The sequence below is a fragment of the Ziziphus jujuba genome, chromosome 8 (genome assembly GCF_031755915.1).
Source record: "Ziziphus jujuba cultivar Dongzao chromosome 8, ASM3175591v1".
NCBI classification, from domain to species: Eukaryota; Viridiplantae; Streptophyta; class Magnoliopsida; order Rosales; family Rhamnaceae; genus Ziziphus; species Ziziphus jujuba.
In genome coordinates this window covers 29,156,835-29,178,766 of record NC_083386.1, presented here as the reverse complement: position 1 = coordinate 29,178,766, position 21,932 = coordinate 29,156,835, and the positions used below count along the sequence as shown (strand labels likewise).

The window sequence follows — 21,932 nt, the reverse complement described above, 5'->3', positions numbered from 1 at the left end:
AAGCACCTCCCTTAACCTCCGTAACCATCGAAACCACCACCATATACTTTTTGCTACCTCTAACGGTGGAGACGACGGAGGCATTAATGGCCGTGATTTATCCAAAGGAGGCAGTGGTGGTGGCGGCGGCAATAATCATGGAGACGGCAGTGAGGAAGACAATGCGGGCGATAACAATAGATTGGAGGCTCTTTTGGTTCTGAAGGAAACAGGTAGATCATTGGAGAGCTTGCCCAAGGACTTGGCAACGGCGATCCAGGATGGGAGGATCCATGGTTTGGTAGTGACGAGGTCTTTGGAGCTAGAGAAGTGGGGATACTCCGATGGCTGCTTCAGTTTGGGGGCTTCAAGGAGAGGCTTTTGGCCGACGATTTGTTCTTGGCCAAGGTCGCCATGGAGTGCGCCGTCGGCATCTTCACCAAGGTTTGTATTTTTTTGTTCTTCAGGGAAGCAAAATACGATTTTTTTTTTTTTTTTTAAATCTATGCTAAATCAGAAATCATGTGGTTCAATTTCTGTTTTGGACCGTATGAAAAATTAAGGGAATTGTTTAAAAGAATCGTTAATGGAGGAAAAGATTGCATTTTATATATATATATATATATATTTTTTTTTTTTATGTTTGATCAGTTAGACTGGTTTTCTGGTTGTTAATCTTATTTTATTTTTGTTTGTCCTGTAGACTACAGCGGAGTATGAACACCGCGGAGAAAATTTCTTCAACGAGATTGAAATTGTTGATTTATTAGGTAATGGCCATAATTGCAGATTTTGTGCTTCTTCTTGTGGAAGAGCGGTGCGTCATGAATTTTTAAAATAATAATATATATGTATTTCCTAAATCCCAAAAGAAAATTCGAAAAAAAAGAATAAAAAAATATTTTGAGATCACGTGAGTTGCATGTGATTTTAATTTGATGGAATTCGTCAAATTTAATATAATGATACTATATTAAAATAACTTTTCAAATAAAAAATATAAATATCGGAAAATTGAATTTAAAAAACCTAATCAAATATAAAGTGGCAATGGAATTGGGTTGGGCCGATAATATACTTAAGAACTGGACTGGCTAAAGATCTTGGGAAGGGGACACTGACCCAGGCCTACATCAGTCTTCACTCTTCCTCGAGGAGCTTCCCGGAGTATGGCCTCCATGTCCAGAAAACAATTATCCTTTTCCATATCTGTTCACGCGTGATCCGGCAGTTCCCGATCCAAATCTTGTAGATAATTATTCAATTTACGCAACTTAATAGTGACAATAATCTTCTTGGTAAGGGACTTAAACCCATGAACCTGGGAGCAATTTCGAACTAAACCTACCCCATTATGTATTGTGTGCTTATAAAATGCTGCTCTACAATCTGGTAGACCCAGTTCCATGTTAAGCCTTTCAATCTCTATGAGCCGTGCTTGCAAACTTTGTAGAGTGGTTTTTAGCTTGTTAAGCGCGGTTTCCACTCTCCGAGACTCGTTCTTGGATTCTTTGATCACATCTAATAATGATCTGACTGCTTCTCTAAGAGAAGTATTCCATCCTGATTGAGTAGAATTTAAAATTAAAAAAAAAATTTAAAAAAAAAAAAAAAAAAAGATCCTGATTGATTAGAATTGAAAATACGGGAAGCAAAACAAATAAAATACCAAATTTCTAATCCTGTATTCTGATTTTGAGTGTTACAAAATTGAAGCGAAATTTTGGAAGTTACCTTGGCCCACATCATGATTCTGACTTGTATCCTGATAAGGTTGCCCGATGCTGGTGCCTTGCTGTTCCTGAGTCTCTGCGGATGCTTTGTGCATCTGAATCAAAATCTTCTGGTAATGCCTTGTAGAATAAACAAATAGTACCAAAAACTCAAGAGTCCGATCCAATTCCTTCAGCTGTTCAGCGTAGTAGTATCCCTTCCCAATGCTACGCCAACCAGCTCTTTTGCACTTGCGAACGAGATCCACCCCATCCTTTATAAGTGACTCATAATGTTCACATTCATCTATAGGTTCAGCCAGTTGTTGGTTTAACTTTTTAATCTCTTCGACCAAGGGTTTCAAAGTTTCTAGCTTTGTCGCGATGTTCTTGAGGGTCTTCTTGATCATAATATTCTGTACAACTATTGCTGTAACCTCTTGAAATAGACGTTCAAGTAATGCTCCAAGAGCAGTCCATCCAAGCGCTTCAGCCATAATTTATTAATTTCCTAAGCACAAATATATATATATATATATATATATCAGATCAGAGTCTCAAATTTATATGGTTAATGGTAGTGTCTGCGATTCTAACGAACACTCCTCGTGCATGGACTAATATATACCAGAAAAAAAAATAGTAAAAAAAAAAATATATATATATATATATATATATTATATTACTATTTTACATTTTGTGAGTGTTCAGAAAGCTAACTTTAATATGTAATTTTATCGGAATCTAGGTTAAGCTGGATCGTAACACACAAATTCTGTGTTAGATACACATATATTTTCATATTTATCTGAATTCAATAATTAATAGGATTTTCTATAAGAATAGTCATCTATCAACAATCTAAAATAAAACCAATATATATAAATCGGGAAATCATAATTTTCAAAATAGACAAATACTTATATCTGAGAGTAAGAGTCAAACCTTCATTGTGATCATTAATAGATTATTCTACGTGTAACAATATGTTTACTTTTGAAGGTGAAGAATCATAAGTCACTAGAGAAAATCCTAACATGACGTATTATCACATATGGATACATAAATACTTATAAATATGAATTACAAAAGAAGACCTTAACATGATCCACGAATTTGCCTAATAAACACCAAACAGAACAAATTATCAAAACCATACAAAATTTATATCAAAAGTTTTATAAATCCATAGCATATTAAAGATTCATAAACAAATTCTTATCATATCAAAGATTCAAAACTATTTCATATAAAAAATATTTCAAACTCATAAAAATAACAAAGTTTCAAAATCAATTTTCAAACCATGATCATTGTTTACAGATATATATATATATATATATATATATATAAATAATTTACAAAATAAATATTCACCGAATTCTTTGCTTAACAAATTCTTAATATTATCTATTGAATTTGCCCAATAAGTACTAAATAGAGCAGACTGTCAAAACCATACAAAATTTATATCAAAAATTTTATGAATCCATTACATATGAAAGATTTATAAACAAATTCTTATCATATCAAAGATTCAAAAACTATTTCACATCAAAAATATTTCAAACTCATTAACACAAAAAAGTTCCAAAATCAATTTTCAAAACAAGATCATTGCTTACAAAGACATATACATGTACATATATATATATATATATATATATATAAGTAATTTGCAAAATAAATATTTATCAAATAAATATATAGGCTTTGCTATGGTTCCAAAAAAAAAGTCTAGTGAACTTACATTGACCGCAATCAAACAACAAAGCAATACATTGAATAAACTTCAATACAAATTCTCAACCTATAATATAAGTTTAAGAATGCCGTATAAACATAGCATATTCAACAAATCACAATAATAGGCTACTCGAATAACCCTTTAACTATCTTTTCCAAGCTAAGACAAAATTATAAATAATCAAATCGAAACATAAATTCACTAGTCAAAACAATTAGAGATCTTTCAAAACTCCTTTAAAGGTCTATGCACAAATTCAAAATCACTAACTATAAAACCATAAGTGTATGATATATAATCATATTACTAAAACTCAATTATAAACCTCGTTATTAAAAATTAGTCTCAAAACAAGAATTAATTTTTTAATTAAACGACATCATCTAAATCTGAAAATTTAGAGAGGTATTGTACACATACATAAGTGATCGTAGTAAAAATTTGAAATCAAAATAATAATAAAAATCTATTCAAAACTCATTGCAAAATTGACATAAAAAACTGAAAATATTAGGCTTTTATAAATAATACTAGATACACATATGTAGTCATATAAATTTTTAAAGCCCAAAAAAAAGTAAAATTGAATTTAGTATCTTATTAACAAAAACTGAAGAATAGTATTTCTCAGTCTAAAGAAAAATTCACCAATAATAAAATATAAGGACAAAATAAATAAAATTTTATAAAATTTCACTGTACATAGTATACATGCTATATAAAAACTATTAGGTCAAAAAAAAAAGAAATCCGAAAAATATTTTAAATTAAATTTTTATTCTTAACTGAATTGATCAGAAAATATATACAAAGAGTGAGCATAGGTAACTTAGAAAATTTCAGCACCTTGATTATCATACATTCGAAACTAAGTTTTTTTTTTTTTTTTTTTTAATGGTAATAACATACATATAAAGGATAATACATAAAAAGTCAAAATAACTTATGGTAATAACGGACATATAAAGGATAATTCATATCGGACATACTGCTATCGCATAAAAAAAATTAGACAGAAAGTATAAACTTTAAAATTCCAAAACAAATTGAAAACACATCCAAATCAACTTAAATAAATTTGTACAGATTCATAAATACGTCTAGTTGCATCAATTTTAAAATACAATAAAATTTTTTGATATTTTAGAAAAATTTAAACAGTCACTGTGGGTCTATACCACATAAATTTTAGATTAGATTTTTAACATATATTCTTTAATTTAACCTTAGATATTAATTCTATAATCCAAAATATCTCATCTCTTATAACATAAAAGTTATAAGAAAGTTAAAAAAAAAAAACCAACCTTGATCAACCTCGAAACTTGTGAACTTTTATTTCTCCATTCCGATCTGGTTCAGAATCCCAAAACTTTCTTAAAAGAGATACAAAACTCTAAATTAAAATCATAAACCCTTAAATTAAACCTAGTAATTTTTAGGACTAAAAAAGAAGAAAAGCAAAATTAAAAGCAAGCGTAAGAATGAAATAAACGCATTTTTTTAAGAAAAAAAAGGTAAATACCATTTTTCTTTTTTTTTAATTTCCATTGTATATCCGCACACAATCTTTTTGGCGACGGCACCGAACTCACAAATCCAAGAAGCGATGAGACCCAACACACTCGTCCGACATGCGAGTCCGACAAGAGATGGCGCCCCGTGTGTTGGATCCGCTGCGCACAATCTCTTGGGCGATGCCACCCAAGAGGGAAAAAAAAATATTGTCCAAGTGGCTTTTCCGTTCCTCTCCTGATCTTTATACAGTGAATAGATCTCTTTGCATGCCAAAAAATTGCTTGTATATATAAAAATACAGGAAGACCGGAAGCGTGGGAACACAGGAAAAAGTAATTAAAAGAACTAATAAAATATTCATGATTTTTCTTTGTTTATTTTTATTTTTATTAGTACATTGCAATAATTTTAAAAAAAAAAAAAATCAAATTTCTATCAGCGGCACTCCCACGTTTTCTCAGAGTTAAAAGTCGTATGGTCCCCCATTTCTTTCACTTTCGTTTTGAATTTTGATTAGACTTGACTGGCTGAGCTTTTCACTGTTCTTTTTACAGTACTGTGAAAAAAGAACCGGATCGCGTGGAACGTGTCGGGTAAACCTTCCGTTCGGATCGGATCAAAAATCTGCTAACATAATTGCTGATCGGGCAAACGATCAGATTTTCCCGGGTTCGGATAAACCCGACCTGAGTGCCATTTCAGCTAGTGTTAGACCACGAGCATTTAATGTTATTATTATTATTATTATTTTTTTTTTTTTGTGTAATCAAAAAATATTTTCATTTTTGCCTTTTGAATTGCTTTCTCTAACACAGCACTTATTTGCCTCGCTTTTTTTCTTTTTTTTCTTTTTTTTGGGGCATTATATTGTCTTGACCATGCTATTCTAATGCTTTCCGATCTTCATGTTTTGCAATCTCCTGTAAGCATCGTTATGTAATTTATTTGTGCTTACTAAAATTATTTAAGATACTTTTTGCTTTATTTCAATACTAAAATATTAGATTATATTGCTTTGGTACTGTAAAATTTAGGATGGAACTGTGGATATTATTTCAAAGTTTTAATATTGATAGGAATATGGAAGATTTAAAATATGAAAATTTTTATAGATATATAAAAAATATTGAATATTTATAAAAAAAATGATAAAAATTGAAAGAAATTTATTTTTAAAAAATTATTGATATTTTAGAATTAACTTATTTAATCAATTAATTATCAAATTGACTATAAATAAATATTATATTTTTCTTAATCAATTGATTTATAATTAGTGCTAATGATTTTAAATAAATTATTATTAATAAAAATATAAAAAATATATATTTAATAAAATTATTTATTAATTGAAATATATAAAATAATTATTATAATTATATTATATTTTATAAATATCATTTTAATACTATATAAAATTCTAAGTTGGTTGAAAATTTTTAGTCTCTTGTTTATTTTTATTTTGAAATGTAAAATATAAAAAATAATTATTAAAAAATATATCTTTTTAAATAATTTTCCATACAATTATTAACATATCAATCATATGAATCTTGTATTAAATGTGGTTATCTTTAATATTTAGTATAATATATTTGATCATCTTTTTATTTTTATTTGTTTAATTTTATTAATTTACATATTATCAATATTAATTCTATAAAATATTATATTTTTATATTATTATTTTTCGTTCTTATGTTGTCAGCTAGTAACTTATAATTGTCGAATTCTAAAGAATATTTTGCATACAAAATGTACAACAAAATATATATATATATATTTTATCAATGAATAGATTCATTAAAATTATTCAATTAAATTTACTTTATTTATTTATATTATTGAATATTTAAAAGATAATTAAAAAGTAAAACAAACTATCAACAAATGGTATTCCCATATTTGCCTTTTTTGTCTTTTGATCGTGGAATGAATGCTTGTTTCCAAAATGCCCCCAGGAATTCACACTGCCTTTTAACTGTTTAATTTAGGTTTCATTTAGTATTGTTATAGCTTCTGAAAAAATTAACTCTAGGTATGTTGCAAAAAATAAGTTATATATTTGATAAATTATTATTTTTGATAATTATTGTAAGATTTAAAATTAATATTTAAGTATTTAATGAATAATAGTGATTATTGTTGTTATTGTATATGATAACTAAAATGTACATTGTTTATTATTATATTTTCATCATAATTATAGTAAATATTTATAAAAAAAAATAAACATAGTTGATCATACTATTGCTTATGATCAATCAAGACCAACAAAATAAATAAATAAATAAAAGATTAATTTTAAATATGAATTCATAGGCATCGATAAATCCAGTAAAACATATTTATAATTTTATTTAGTAGAATACCAATATAGTTAAGGTACAAATGATATTAATATTTTAATAAAGATTAAAATTAAGATGTTAATTATAACCAATTTAAAAAGTTAAAATTAAAATTTTAAAAATTAATTTTTTATTGCTTATAAAAAATAACTGTGGCTCTATCGAACATAAGGGAATTAGAGATAGCATTCCACCGATGTTAAGTCATGGACTGGTTCCTTCGGCCCTCAAATAATATATATTCTTATAAAATTAAAATTTTTTAAATTTTATTAAATAAATAAAATAATTATTCTTTAATAATCAGTTTTCAAGATTAAAATCAATGTTAAACTTTAGCCACATAAGTCCACCTTTTTGAAGCTTTACATCAATGGAAAATTTTCTAGGTGGTCCTATAACATATTGACACGTGGCTTTTTAAAGCAAAAAAAAAAAAAAAAAAAGCTGCATCCCATCTTCTCCCTTAATATTTTTTGTTCCTTCAAATCTTCATTTGCTTTTTCCTACACAATTTGTCACCGCGCCGATGAAATGATGAATAAATCGTATTTAGATCCATTCCATTCAGCATTTCTCTCAGTCGATTCGTATTTGAACAGCAATTTTTTCTGACCTTTTTTGCCGAGAAAGTCGTGAAAAATACAAGGAAAAGAAAAAAGTAAAATTTTATTGAATTTTGCTGTATATCCCATACATGCTCTATAAAAATTATTAATTCAAATAAAGATTCAAAAGTATTTTAAATTAAATTTTTATTTTTAATTGAACTGATCAGAAAATAAATATAGATTATGGGCATAGGTAATTTGAAAAATCACCATGACCAGATTATAAGAAATTTGAAACTATTTTTTTTTTAATATAGAGGATAATATATTAAAATTTTTAGATCAAAATAATTTCGTTTGGGTCTATTTTTGAAATTTTCAAATCGGACATATTGCTGTCACATATAAAAATTACACAAAAAGTATATACTTCAAAATTTTAAAATAAAATGAAAACAAATCCAAATCAACTAAAATAAATTTGATCAAATTCATTAAATAGTCTAATTTCATCAATTTCAAAGTCAAAAAAAAAATTTAGATATTTTTAAAAATTTTGAATAATCACTATGTATAACTTCTCACATAAATTATAGATTAAGATTTTAACAAATATTCATCATTTTGAACTTAGATATTAATTCTACAACACAAAATATCTCATATAATATCATATAACATAAAAGAGTTTAGAAAATTCAGCCTTGAAGTTTATGGACTTTCCTCTCAATTCTTTGTTGACTCCGCTGCGCATAATTTCTTGAACGATAGCACCGGAGAGTAAAAATATATATATAGAAGAGGAAAAAAAAAAAAAATATATATATATATATATAGTATCAATTTTTTGGTCGCCTTATCTCATATATAATAGGAAGGAGGAAATTTCTTGGAACGGCACCGGAGAGGAAAAAAAGCGGGGAAGAAACTACGAAGAAGCTAGGGAATCAAGTTGGTAGTTTCCCTTTCTAACCTCAATTTCCACGTCCCTTCGCTTTTTGTGCTACAAGAGATGGTGGGGGAAAATAAACAGTATTTTTCGTATGGAAAAATATACTTGATATTAAATGCAAAAGAATGGGAACCAAGTGTAAATGAGCAAACGTAAAGAACACGTTAGCCTTTTTCTATAATTTTCTTTGTTTTATCATTGTTATTATTTATTTAGTTTTTAAAAAAGATGGAATCAAACAAAAGTTGTTTTTTCCTTTGTTCTTTTTTTTTTTTTTTTGGGCACAATTCCCTCGCAATCACACACCGATGCTTCCATTCGAGTCTCTGAGATGAAATGGGATTGCAACTTGTAAGTTATTGATTTTTGGGTTATACATTTTGTTTTTTTTTTTTCCTTGTTGATAAAATTTTTGGGTTGAACTTGAGAAATCACAATTGCATTGTAACATCATAATAGCCACAAACAATCTCAGCAATGAATAATTGCAGCATCATAATAGCAGGATAAAATAATTATTTAGATGTAAGATGATGCCCCGGCAATGATTATTAATTTATTATATAATATTGGAAACCAAATTTGAGAGCCCAACTATTGATGATGCAGGACTGAAAAATTTGAGAAAGAACCGTGTTTGGTGAAAGGAGAAGTAGAAAGAAAGAGAGAAAGGAAAAGAAAATAAAAGGATTTGGTACCTTCTTGAGACCTCCGCTTTCTTTGCAACGGAGATGCTTACGTGGCATAACAAGCATAAATGAGTTGCTGACCAGGCTAACAAACACAACCCCTAATCTACCAGCAACGCAACTTCACGGGGACAAAATCCAGCGATTTGTATGAAAGAAAGAAACATATTCAAATACGGTTGGTTTCTGTTTATTTTATGAATTCGGCCAATCAACTTTCATCGCCACACAGCCAAAACTTCAATATTTTTATTTTTATTTAGGAAGCAAAAATCTGTAATGTATCAATCAAACTGTACTTGCATCAATTAAAATGTAATTGAACTGCACTTCCATCAAATTTTACAATTTTTATCAACCAAATACAATGTTGGTATGTATAATGAACAGTCTATGGTGTTTAAATGAGCAACAAGCATTAGCGTTGTTTTAGGTAACCTTTTTTTATTATAATAAATCGGATTTTCAATGTTCCAATTCATCATTTTCAAAAGGAAAAACATTGTCCTTTTCCCCTGAGAATATTGTTCACATTTCATGATGAAGAGAATTTAAACATCCTCCTTTAGAATCCCAAAAAAAGACAGATGACTACAATTAATCACAGACATCTCCGTCAAACCAGATACTTCTCAACAACAGAACATTCTTGGACGTTTCAATCTGCAAACAAACAGAAGCAGACCAACGATAGCGGCATACAAATTTTAGAGTATACAGCATTCATATTTATCAGGACAACGGGCTAATTACCTCATTAAGGGCCTTGAAAACAAACTTAACCGTGTTATGACGATTCTTTGAGCCAACAAAGTGTGTCCAAATTTCAGCGAAAAATTCCTTCAGCAAAAACCACGTCGAGTGTCTAAATTTCAGCAAAAACCACATTAAAGGACCATTATTTGATACAAGGTTTGCCAGGCAATTTACCTTAGACTTAACATTCTTGAAACCAGCTAAATTTAATATGATTTGGACAGTTCTTCCTGCTTTCGTGCCCGTCGTAGTGGAAGCAGGCCAGAGATAAACCTATATCACAAGTTAAAGATAAGCAAAATCTACAGCAGAAACCAGTAAGGAAAGAGAAAACTGAAAACATAGAATCCTTGCAACCGAAAAATTTACACATAAAGGCTAACTTGTTTACCTTGGGCCTTTTTATATACTGTTGGTATTGCTTGTGCACTGCATGTTCCAGCCCAACTAGTACCTGACGGAAAAAGAAATAGGGAGTTCTTTGAACATTTAACAGCCCAGCCCACATAGTGCATTCATGGAATCATGCTCATCGATAGAATCATGCTCATCGGTCGCAAACTTTGTAGCGTGGTTTTTAGCTTGTTAAGGGGGATTTGATCCTTGCCATTGGATTATTTAATCACATCTAATAATGATCCGACTGCTACTCTAATATGAGCAGTCTATCCTGATTGATTAGAATTTGAAAGAAAAAAAATAAAAAAAATAAAAAAAATACGCACACACAGACATCCTGATTGATTAGAATGGAAAATGTGGGAAGCAAAACAAATAAAATACCAAATTTCTAATCCTTTATTTTCTGATATGGAGTGTTACAAAATTGAAGCGAAGTTTTGGAAGTCACCTTGCCCACATCATGCTTCAGACTTGCATCCCGATAAGGTTGCCCAATACAGGTGCCTTGCTGTTCCTGAGTCTCTGCGGATGTCTTGCGTGTCCGAATAAAAATCTCCTTGATATCCCTTTTAGAATAAGCAAATGGTATCAACAACTCAAGAGTCCGATCCAGTTCCTCCAGTTTTTGGATGTACCAGAACTTCTTCTTAATGTTATACCAACCAACACTTTTGCACTTGCGAACGCACTCCACCCCTTCCTTTATACGTGACTTATATAAAATGCACTTTCATCTCCACGTTCAGCCAGTTGTTTGTTTAACTTTATAATTTCTATGACCACGGGTTTCAAAATGTTTAGCTTTGTCAGGGTCTTCTCGACATAACATTCCCTACAGCTAATTCTTTAACCTCATGAAACAGAACTCCAGCTGATGCTCCAACAGCAGCCCATCCAAGCTCTCCAGCCATAATTTATTAATTTCCTAAGTGTATATATATATATATATGTATTTATTACTAATGCATGGACTAATATATACCTGAAAAAAAATTGTAAAAAATAAATAAATAAACACTCGCGCACACGTATATATTTATTTATAAAATCAATCTGAATAGAACTTTAGTCACATATGTTCACCTTTTTCCAGACCCTGACCGACAATTAAACATCGAGTAATTAGAAACAGGGACCATCCCATAGTCCAACTGGTCCATTTTCCCCTATAATATTTTGACACGTGGCTAGGATTCAAAACTATCATTTTCTTTTTGTTTCAGAAGAAAAAGCTGCAGCCCATCTTCTCCCTTAATATTTTTTGTTTCTTCAAATCTTTCATTTCCTTTTTTCTATAATATTTGTCACCATGCCTATGAAATGAATAAATCGTATTCAAACAGCAATTTTTCCATTCCATTCAACATTTCTCTCAGTCGATTCGTATTCAAACAGCAATTTTTTTTTTCACCTTTTTTGCCCGAAAAAGTCATGAAAAAAGAGTACTAACCATTTCTTTGTTCAGTCAAAAGCTGCTGCCTCCCTCAATATATATATATATATATATATAAATTTTTTTTTTTCTTTTTAAAGTCTTAAATATATTTTTTGCCCCCCCTCATTTTACTTCACCGCGGCCCCACATCACTTTCCCTTTATTTCTCTTTTTATTTTTATTTTTTATGTTAATACTTTTTTTCCTTCACTTATCTTGTTTTATTCATCTCTTACTTATTTAATTCATAATTACCTTTTTTATATATAAAAAAGTTATAATTACTTAATATAGTTATAATATGTATATCTACCCATTTTAGCAATATAATATTTATTAATTACAATTTTTAAAGATAATACTTACCTACAATTACAGTGATTTAATACAACTAATTAATAACACAATAATTACATAATTAAAACCAAAACAGTATTTTTATAAAATATTTTTTTAATTATTTGTTTCTTTTTGTTTTAATTACAGAGCTGTCAATTCTTTGTTTTAAGTTTTTTATTTTTTTTGTTATTATAAAAAATAATAGTATTTTTTTGTTATTTTCTAGTTTTTATTTTTTTTCTAGAGAGACAATATAAAAAGACAGCATAGAGACGGAAATTAAAAAGATAAAATCTAGGAAGATAAAAAAATAAAGGAAGAGAGGAAATATAGAGAAAAAGTTGAGTGAAAAAACATGAAAGATAAAATAGGTTTTAGATAAAATGAGAGAGAGAAAATAGATTTTAAGTTTAGTTTAAAATTTTGGGGAGTATTGACTAAGGGCATAATACTAATAGTATTTAAATGGTGAAATAGAATCTGATTCAATATGGTATCAAGGACATATTAAGCACTGTTAAGCATTCTTTTAAAATTTTAAATGGCTTAATAAATGAGTATAAATTCCTCTTTTTTAGCAAAATTACTCATATATTATCCCTTTCTAAAAAAAATCTCTTTTATCATCTTTTTTTTATGTTTAATGCTAAAAAAACCTCTTATATTATTTATTTATACAAAACGTACATGATGAAAGAAGTTATCGATTAAAAACTTTTTGTTTTAAAAACATAGAACACTATCTGTGCCAGTTTTGACATAGTTCATAGCAGATTCCTGTCATACAAGCTTCATTCATTATGAGGGCTCTGTCTTCATTGGCCTGAACAAATCAATTTCTCTACAACCCAATTGCGGAAGTCTATATTCATGAAGTTTGTGTACATACTCTTGCTTGCTAAGGAAGCAGCTTCCGCCAACCTTTTAACAATTCATTGGAGTAACTTAATTCAATTACTCATCGAAATGAACATCATAGTTATTATCCAACTTAGTTAACTATCAGTCCCCAGTCAATATTGACCTTTCCTCATTCTTCTTTCTTGAAAATCTCTCAGCTGAAAGAGTTAATAGCTCATTGAGTGACATTCCTTGCCCTAGAGTCTCACTTTTTAATTCGTACCTGGCATTAATTCTATCATCAAATTTACAACCAAGGAAAGCTGGAAAAGCCATTAATTCCCCGATTTCTCGACCATGTATCTTCTTCTTTAGAGAACTATGATTATACTGCGGTATCTGAGGGTGCTTCCTGCTCTTGGAAATAACGTCTTCACAAGATAGTTCATAACTTAAGAACAGCCCAATCACCTTTTGCAAAGTCTCACAGCTTGTTCTGGTTATAGATCCCATTGCCACTGCCAAATCTTTAACTCTATATCCATAGCCAATCTTCACCAAGAACGCAAGTTTATATGCAAGGTTCTCTTCAAATGAAAGGCCAAGAAATAAGGGAGCTTTAATCGAGAACCTAGAGATCTCGTTGGAATTCAAACCACACTGTTTGAGAAACTCTATTCTAGGATGCAATTTCCTCTCCCTGCTAGCACTAATCACATTTGGAAAAACAACCACAATCTTGATTATTTCCTCATCATTTAGGCCAGCAAACGACCTCAAGAACTCAACATGGCCTTCCATATGCTCAACACTGTAACTCAAAATCGCCGGAAGCTTAAGCAACACATCCCCTGCAGCACGCTCATGTCCACCAGCAAGCTCTGCTTGAAAACCAACTCTTGGAATTAACTGGGCTTCCAAATTATAGTTGAGAATGAAAGGACGCATTACGATCAAATTTATCCCATCAAAGCGGCTCAAGAAAGTGATGGTAATGTCAATCTCTTCAACTGGTTTTCCACATAATGCCTCGTACAAAGTCACATTGTTGAGAACTTGGATAATCTTTTCTTGGGGAATCCTTTTCAAGAAGCAATCTGACCTTTTGATCAAAACCCACCAAGAATCCTGGTTCTGTGCTACTCAAAAGGTGTTTGAGTTGTGAAGCCTCAATCTTTCCTTCCAAATCATCGCGCACAAAACATAAGAACGGGTCAATTTCCTCACTGGTTAATAAATATGGATTTTTGGTATTCAAATAAGAAAGTTCAAGGCCATCAATCCCAATCGACCGCAAAGAAACCATTAGATTACCCATTTGAATCCAAAGAAACCAATGAAAGAGAAAGAATTCCCGTCTCTTTCTCGTCAAGCCCAACTTCACGAAAGAAGGAGATGAACATTGCTGGAACATAAAACAAAGCAAAGTACTTTGAGAAGAAAAATCTTCAATTCCGAATAATAGACTATAGGGTGTTTGAGGATATGTCTCAGAGAGTTACTCACCCAAATCAATGCGAGAATTGGCAAGCGAGCTGATGCAACTGCATACTACAAAAAGCTGTCTACTGGTCGAACAAATTCTTGAGACAAGAGCGGTTTCATTGAGCGGTTTCATTTCATTCCTCGAGTTTCCATTGAACTTCAAGAAAGGTATCCATTCTTGGTGGCGATGGAAAATTGCAATTGAAGATGAAGATGCTGAGAAATGAGCAGTTGTTGGATGTAGTGGTTGATGTGGAATAAGAGAAGGAAACGGGTGGATCCATGACGAAGCAAGCAGACCAAGTCTCACCACTGTTAACCAATTGTCAGCACTTTCTTTGTTGGCGGGGGTGTTTCAGTTGATATTTTAACAGGCTTGAGTTTTGGGATCTTGTACGGGGAGCGGGTGGATCGGATCACTTGGGACGCAATTTTTTCTGGCCCATCAGGCCCATATCAGTTAAAGGAGGCCTATTTTGTTTTCTTAACAGTCCAGCCCACATAGATTTGTAACTTTTTACTTTTCAAAATTTATCAAATTTATTTTTCAGATAATTAAATGAATTTTATACAGTTTTATTATAAATTATATTTTTATTCGTATTTAAAATTATTATTAAAGATATTTACTAACTAGATATATTTGTGTTAAAAAATATAGAACTGAATATTTCAAATATGTTCAAAAATATGTGATTGAATATTTTAAAAATATTTAGAAATATGCGATTGAATATTTTTACATATGAATATCTTAGATGCATTAAATATCTCAAATGAATTCAGAAGTATGTAACTGAATATCTTTAAATACAACTATCTCAAATATGTTCAGAAGTATGTAATTGATTATCTCAAATGTATTCAGAAATATATAATTGAATATCTCAAATGTGTTCAAAAGTATTCTACCAAACATCTTTAGATACGTTTATAATTTTAAGACCTAACACTCTAAAAAATTCATTTTTCCATTATCCAAAAGTATTCTAACTAGAAAAAAGATATTATGTAATTTTCATAATTATCAGTTTTCTCCAAAAATATTGTAAATAATTTTTGTGAAATGCTATTTAATTTGTAAGAAATATTTTTTAATTTAATTAAGATTCTATAAATTGTAGATATTTTAGGTATTAGAAATATTGTATAAGGTTATTTTATATTTTTTTATATATTTAAATGGTATTATACATATTTGTTTTAGAATTGTGAAAAGAACTCCTCTTTCCTTTCTCAATTTCAATTTCTATAAGATCTTTCATGATTAATTGGTTATAATTCATTAACAAAGTTTTCAAGTGATATGTAATTATATATTACATAAATAAATAAGGAACAATAACATCTTGGAAAAAGAAAAAAAATTAAAATTTTCAAGGGATTTTACTGCACCAAAACCACCAGATTATTTATACTTCATAAAACAATACCTTTAAACCATAAGGAAGTTCAAGACATAATTCATGGGATGAAATAAATAAATAAATATATATATATATATATATAGGAGTTCTATGCTCAGGACGCCCGACCAAATTGCATGCGGACAAAATACGTAATTTTTTGTGAGAAGTTTTGTTGGCCGTTTGATTAAACGAATGGTCCAGATTTTTTTTATTTTGGGCCAGTCAGGACTCTCTCTCTCTCTCTTCCTCTCTTTCTCTCTCTTCCTCTTCTTCTTCTGTCTTCACTCTTCCTCCACCACCTTTTTTCCTTACTTCAATGCCACCATCTTAATTCTTTTTTTTTTTCCTGACTCTTTCTTCCTCTCTCTCTCTCTGTTTTCTCCTTTTTTTTTTTTTCTTTTTTTTTCTTCTTCTCTTTCTCACGGAAAACCAAAAAATGGAAAAGTTCAGGAAAAAAAAAGAAAAAAAGAAAGGCCCAACAGAGAAGAAAATATGATTTTTATTGGGATTTCGAGGATGCCAATGGGGATTCTGTGAAGTGATTGATATTTCAATTGTGGGTTTATTAATTTAGGGGTTTAGGTCTGTGATTTAGGGATTTTGTAATTATGATGGATGAAGCTCAGGGCAACTCCAATTCGCTGCATCCTTTCCTCACGAGACGTATGAGATGGTGTAGATGATCGTTCAACTGATTCCATTGTGTCATGAAGTTCCAATAATAAAAACTTTATTGTGTAGAATCCACCTAAGCTTGCCAAGGATTTGTTGCCTAATTCTTTAAGAACAATAACTTTAAAATTATTTAATATTTTTTTATGCATCCAATTACACATTCAAAAGAAAAGTTGAATAAAAAAATAAAAATAAAAAGACTTTAGAATGTTTTACCCTGTGTGAAAAAAAAAATTTCACTGTGAAAAAAAAAATTTCACAATTTCAAGTGAACCATTCATAAAAGTAAAACCCAACATCAAACGAGTTGTAACTTCTGCATCATTGCATCATATGCAAAGGCTTCTTACCCTCACCAAAAACCCTTCTTTCTCTGCGTTAGCCTTTTTTTTTTTTTTTTCTATCTTGAATTTTTGCAAATCTCATTAAACAGCTTGGCAGGTGTATACTTTTCTCTATTCTCTTCCCCATAGTACCGCCCCCATAAATTTTATTTTTTTTAACTCCTCATGATGCTTGTCTTTTTTTCTTGTCATTCGTTCTTCTACATCTAGTCGGCTACACTAAAATAAACATAATTTTCTATTTTATTACAAAATTTGCCATTGATCCGGATGAAACACGGTCAGTGTGGTCCTGACCTTAGCAATTCCCTACATATATATATATATATATATATATATATATATATAAAACAAGGAGAACGGAATTAATATTTTCAAAATATTGTCAAAGAAAATCTATAGTATAGTTCACGGACAAACTACTCTTCACTAGAAGCATCTCACCTGAAACTCAATTAGACACGGAAAAATGGTATTCTTTTTGTATTTGATTCAGCCAGATAACTTTTGTGCTAGGAGGCTCTTCCCTCATATACCCTCCGGGGGGACCGTGTGGGACTTGAGCTTACATTAATGGACGGAACCCTCAAAAGAATCTGATTAAGTACCACATCATCAATGCCTCCATGTTCAACGATATGGGCATGTATTTCCCTTACGAGAACCAAGCTCCTCTTTACATCACTTGCCAACTGCATCTGTAGTATCTCAACCCACCTGAATAGAGTCTCATCCATTGCAAGCAACTTATCCTTGTAATGTTTCTTTTTCAGTAAGTTAAACCGTGAAGCATTGGAGCACTTTTGAATTAGCTTTTCTGCCTCCTCTATTTCTGACTTAAGATCTGTTACTGTTTGCCCATTTGGCAGAGCCAGCTCCGTGTGAAACTTCTCAATCTGTGAGATCAGTGGCTCCAGAACTCCTAGCGTGGCTATTACCTTATCTATATGGGGTTTCATTGTAACAACAGTTGTCCCTCCAGCACTTTCTCCTAGCGTGAATATTACCTTATCTATAACGGGTTTCATTGTCACAGTTGCCCCTCCAGCACTTTCCACTGCAACAATTACACATTCCGTTTTAAAATTACCAAACACCCAGTTAAGAATGAAGGAGATTCAAACTCTAAAGCAATGTTATACCAGTACTAGGCTGTCGCTATTGGAGACTAAGAAATTTAAACTTAGCAATAGCATATCTACAAAAAGAGATGTCTGCATCCTAACTGATAAGAAGAAAATGAGGGAAGCGAAAAAAAGGAAATGTTAAAACCTTTAATCTTAAGGAACCCAGGAAATGACACAACTATGAACTGAATTAAAGCTAGCTAGCTATTTCAGAAAATGAATTATACATTCTTTCTGGCATGGAAAATAAGATAAGATGCTGTTTACGCATCTGATTTTGAGTGTTACATATTGAAGCGAATTTTGGAAGTTACCTTGGAATTTGTGATGGTGACTTTCGGTGTCGTAATTCCGTGTGAATGGAGGTGGAGGTGGAGATGAAGGTTTAGTTAGAGGTGGAGGTGAAGGTTTAGTTGGAGGTGCACGCAGCACAGGCTTTATCTCTTGCTCAATATTCAGGGGTGGATGTGGAGTATGACTTGAAAGCATTGATATAACCTGATCTCCAGGTTCTACACTATTGGTGTCTCGTTCTCCCTTGATCTTTGCGGATATTTCCCCCATCTTGTTCGAAATATCATTTAAAACATTTGTTAAGGAATCCGAAATTGCTTTCTGCGAGTCGAGTATCTCGTGCTCCAAGATCAAAATTTCCTTTGAATACCTCGCTAAGAATCCGGCTAGTATCAACAACTTCAGAGTCCGATCCAATTCCAGCAGCTTGTCCGTGTAATAAGACTTCTTGAAAATGTTACAGCGACAAACCTCGGAGCACTTGCGAACGTGCTTCTCCCCTTCCTTTATCTGTGACTCATAATATGCTGATTCTTCCTGTCTTTGAGTCGGTACTTCGCCCCAATTTTCCAGTTTTTTGTCCAACTTTTCCACATCATCAATCAGGACTTCCAAAATTTCTAACGTTGCCGTTAGGCTTTTGAGGGAGGGCTTGAACATTACATTCTTTTCGGTGACTTCTTCCAAAGCAGTAAGCAGAAATCCCATTGCTGCTCCAAGAGCAGCTCCTCCGACATCCACAACCATAATTATTAAAAAAGAATACCCCAAAATTAATTTGAAAGTAGAAAGGCACACAACTAAACTAACCTAAAAACATCTTTTCTCTCTTAATTAATTCCCTCAGAAGAATTTTTCCAACAACAACAACCAAAAGAAACAAAAAAAGGAAATCCCTGTGAAGAAGAAGCCAATTAATCTAAAGCTAAAGCTCAAGCTAGCTTTTCGGACAGATACCCAAGGCAATATGGTTTTAAGTTTCTGCAACCCTGCCAGATAAAATGACCAAGGTCGAAGTTTCAAGCTAATTGAAAACTTCTCGAGGACTCCTAGTGCGAAATGACAATAACTTTTTCTTATGAAGTACTCTATATATATATATATATATGACAATTTTTTTTTTTTTTTAAAGGGCTCGAACTGTGAACTTGGATTGGTGGCTTGGGTTGGTGGTGTGGTCTTACCATTAGAGCTACCACACGGCCTCATGACAATGAATTTTTTTTTTTTTTTTTTTTTTGTTTTTGCTGAATAAAGACAATGACTTTTTCTTATGAATTACTCAATATGTGTATATATATATATATATATATATATATGTATAATAATGTGAAAAGACACTAATGCATTTGTTTTTCAGGATCATTGATTGACAACGTACCTCACACGGATAAGTGAGAGCGGTTTAGCTGTCCCCTGTCAAATAATTCGGACGAAGAATCTTCTTGGTATATTTATACAGTACACTACTACCATACCACGGATTGAATTTCCAAACTATGACAACTACATCCAATAATATTGAAAAACAAAAATCTAATTATTTGTAATAAGAAGACCTTTTCGATGGACCAACGCTTACAGTGGACCTTTTTGATATCTTATCTGAGCCTTAGTAAATTTTACTTTTGGTGGATGCAGGATAATTAATCTTGTAATAAAACTCAAGTAATAACCAGCAAAAATGCCAACAAAACTTGCTTCCTTATGGCTTAAGTTCGTTCGGGTAACGCAATGGATTTTTCTTTTTTTCTTTTTTTAATTTTTACTTTTGATTTTCTTTAATACTAAATTGTATGTAATTTATTATCTGAATTGTATTGTTATTACCAAAAAATGTACATAATAAACCTGACTTGTTTACCATGGTCTTTTTATATGCCGTTTGTATTGCATGTGCAATCGTATGTTCCTCATGTCGCTCCACACAGTGGAAATTTTTAAAGCATGCATATCAACACCATCGTCCAACCCCCACCCAAAAAATAATAATAATAACAATAATAAATAGTACAGCAATGTTGCAATAAGAAGTAAAAAATTATTGGGTTTCTAGTTCTAACATGAAGTCAAAAATTGACAAAGAATATAGAAACTTCCAAATCTTCCAATTTATTTTAGGAAAAATTTGAACTGCAGTTATTGAAGTTTGTCCTAATTTAAATTTAATCCTTCAACTTTCAGTTATTTTATGTACAGTCTCTACTGTTAATAATTTTCTATTAGAATTAATGGATGAAAGATAAATATATAAATGTACCTTTAAATATAAAATACAAATAATTTATTTTTAAAAGAATATGTAAATTTATTTTTAAAAGAATATGTAAATTTATTTTTATTTTTCCTTTTGATCTCTCCTGCCATTCTTGTTCCTCTCTCTTCTTTGTCCCTTTCCCTTTCCTTTCTCTTCCTTTATGCATTGGTATTCCCTTTTCTTCACTTCCATTGCGGCAACATAATCTCATTACTCTCATCAAACATAATCCATTACTATCATCAAATTCTCTTGGCTTCTTTCCATACTAGAATTACATATAAGCTTTTATGTGTGTGTGTGTGTGCGCGCATTTTATACCATATCAAGCATTTTACACAATGATATAGATTAATTCTTTTTCTTTTCTTACAAAATCACTGGGGCTTTTTTTCTTTTAGATTCCGTTTTTTACCTTTTTGTTTTTTTTCTTTGCCTTGCCAAGTAGGAAAAATAAATCTGAATACATTTTTTCAATTGTTATTTTTTTTAAAAAAATTCATTTAATATGTACTTAGTATTATGAATAATAATAAAAAATTCACTTAATATGTACTTAGTATTATGAATAATAATCAAAATTCAATATAATATAATAAAAATAATGTAATTTTTTTTTTATAAAAAAAATGCATTTAATATTACTTAGTATCATGAATAATAATAAAAATTCAATCTAATATATTAAAATAACGTAATTATTTAAAAAAATCCTATTATAATAACAAAAGAATGATAATTTGGATAATATTGATAAGCTTTTATTGAATGCTTTTAGTGGTAATTATAATAAGATTCAATAACTATGAAAAAATCAAATATTATTAATTTTTATTTTAATATCTTACCAAAGTTCTAAAATATTAATATTTTACCAAAGTTCTAATATTTTAATATTTTACCAAAGTTCTAAAATAGTTTATATTATAAATATTGCATTTACAAATATTATTTGTTAATTTTTTGCAGTACTAAAATTTTAAAATAGAATATTAGGTTAAATGTTATTTATTTTTTCATATAAAATTGATTTTTGATAATTCATTTAATATAGTAACATAATATATATA

At 30.4% G+C, this 21,932-nt stretch overlaps 3 protein-coding genes and 1 pseudogene across 7 annotated transcripts; all 4 read right to left on the bottom strand.

The window, feature by feature from the left end:
- Positions 1–932: 932 nt before the first annotated feature.
- LOC107414945 (uncharacterized) lies at positions 933–5,321 on the bottom strand. Of its 4 annotated transcripts, none has more exons than XM_016023161.4 (4): positions 4,964–5,321; positions 4,746–4,814; positions 1,714–2,202; positions 933–1,542 (listed from the first exon to the last, which is right to left on the bottom strand). In XM_016023161.4, the coding sequence occupies exons 3-4, from the start codon at positions 2,186–2,188 to the stop codon at positions 1,193–1,195; spliced, it is 825 nt and encodes a 274-aa protein (XP_015878647.3). In that variant the 5' UTR covers positions 2,189–2,202; positions 4,746–4,814; positions 4,964–5,321; the 3' UTR covers positions 933–1,192. The 4 variants fall into 4 exon arrangements, with proteins under 4 accessions (XP_015878647.3, XP_015878648.3, XP_015878649.3 ...); XM_016023162.4 differs by having other exon boundaries at positions 4,746–4,810; XM_016023163.4 differs by having other exon boundaries at positions 4,746–4,791.
- A 4,704-nt stretch (positions 5,322–10,025) lies between these two features.
- Positions 10,026–11,481, bottom strand: LOC112490962 (uncharacterized). The gene is made up of 4 exons (XM_025071724.3): positions 10,647–11,481; positions 10,430–10,528; positions 10,253–10,339; positions 10,026–10,162 (listed from the first exon to the last, which is right to left on the bottom strand). The coding sequence occupies exons 1-4, from the start codon at positions 10,761–10,763 to the stop codon at positions 10,097–10,099; spliced, it is 369 nt and encodes a 122-aa protein (XP_024927492.1). The 5' UTR covers positions 10,764–11,481; the 3' UTR covers positions 10,026–10,096.
- A 1,578-nt stretch (positions 11,482–13,059) lies between these two features.
- Positions 13,060–15,098, bottom strand: LOC107414906 (transcription termination factor MTERF8, chloroplastic-like; annotated as a pseudogene).
- Positions 15,099–17,088: 1,990 nt separating this feature from the next.
- LOC107404757 (uncharacterized) lies at positions 17,089–19,697 on the bottom strand. Of its 2 annotated transcripts, XR_001580468.4 has the most exons (3): positions 18,626–19,697; positions 17,629–18,241; positions 17,089–17,493 (listed from the first exon to the last, which is right to left on the bottom strand). XR_001580468.4 is itself a non-coding variant. In XM_016011749.4 (2 exons), exons 1-2 carry the CDS (start codon positions 19,350–19,352, stop codon positions 17,697–17,699), a joined length of 1,272 nt encoding a protein of 423 aa, XP_015867235.1. In that variant the 5' UTR covers positions 19,353–19,697; the 3' UTR covers positions 17,550–17,696. The 2 variants fall into 2 exon arrangements, 1 of the variants encoding a protein (XP_015867235.1); XM_016011749.4 differs by lacking the exon at positions 17,089–17,493 and having other exon boundaries at positions 17,550–18,241.
- Between the last annotated feature and the right edge of the window lie 2,235 nt (positions 19,698–21,932).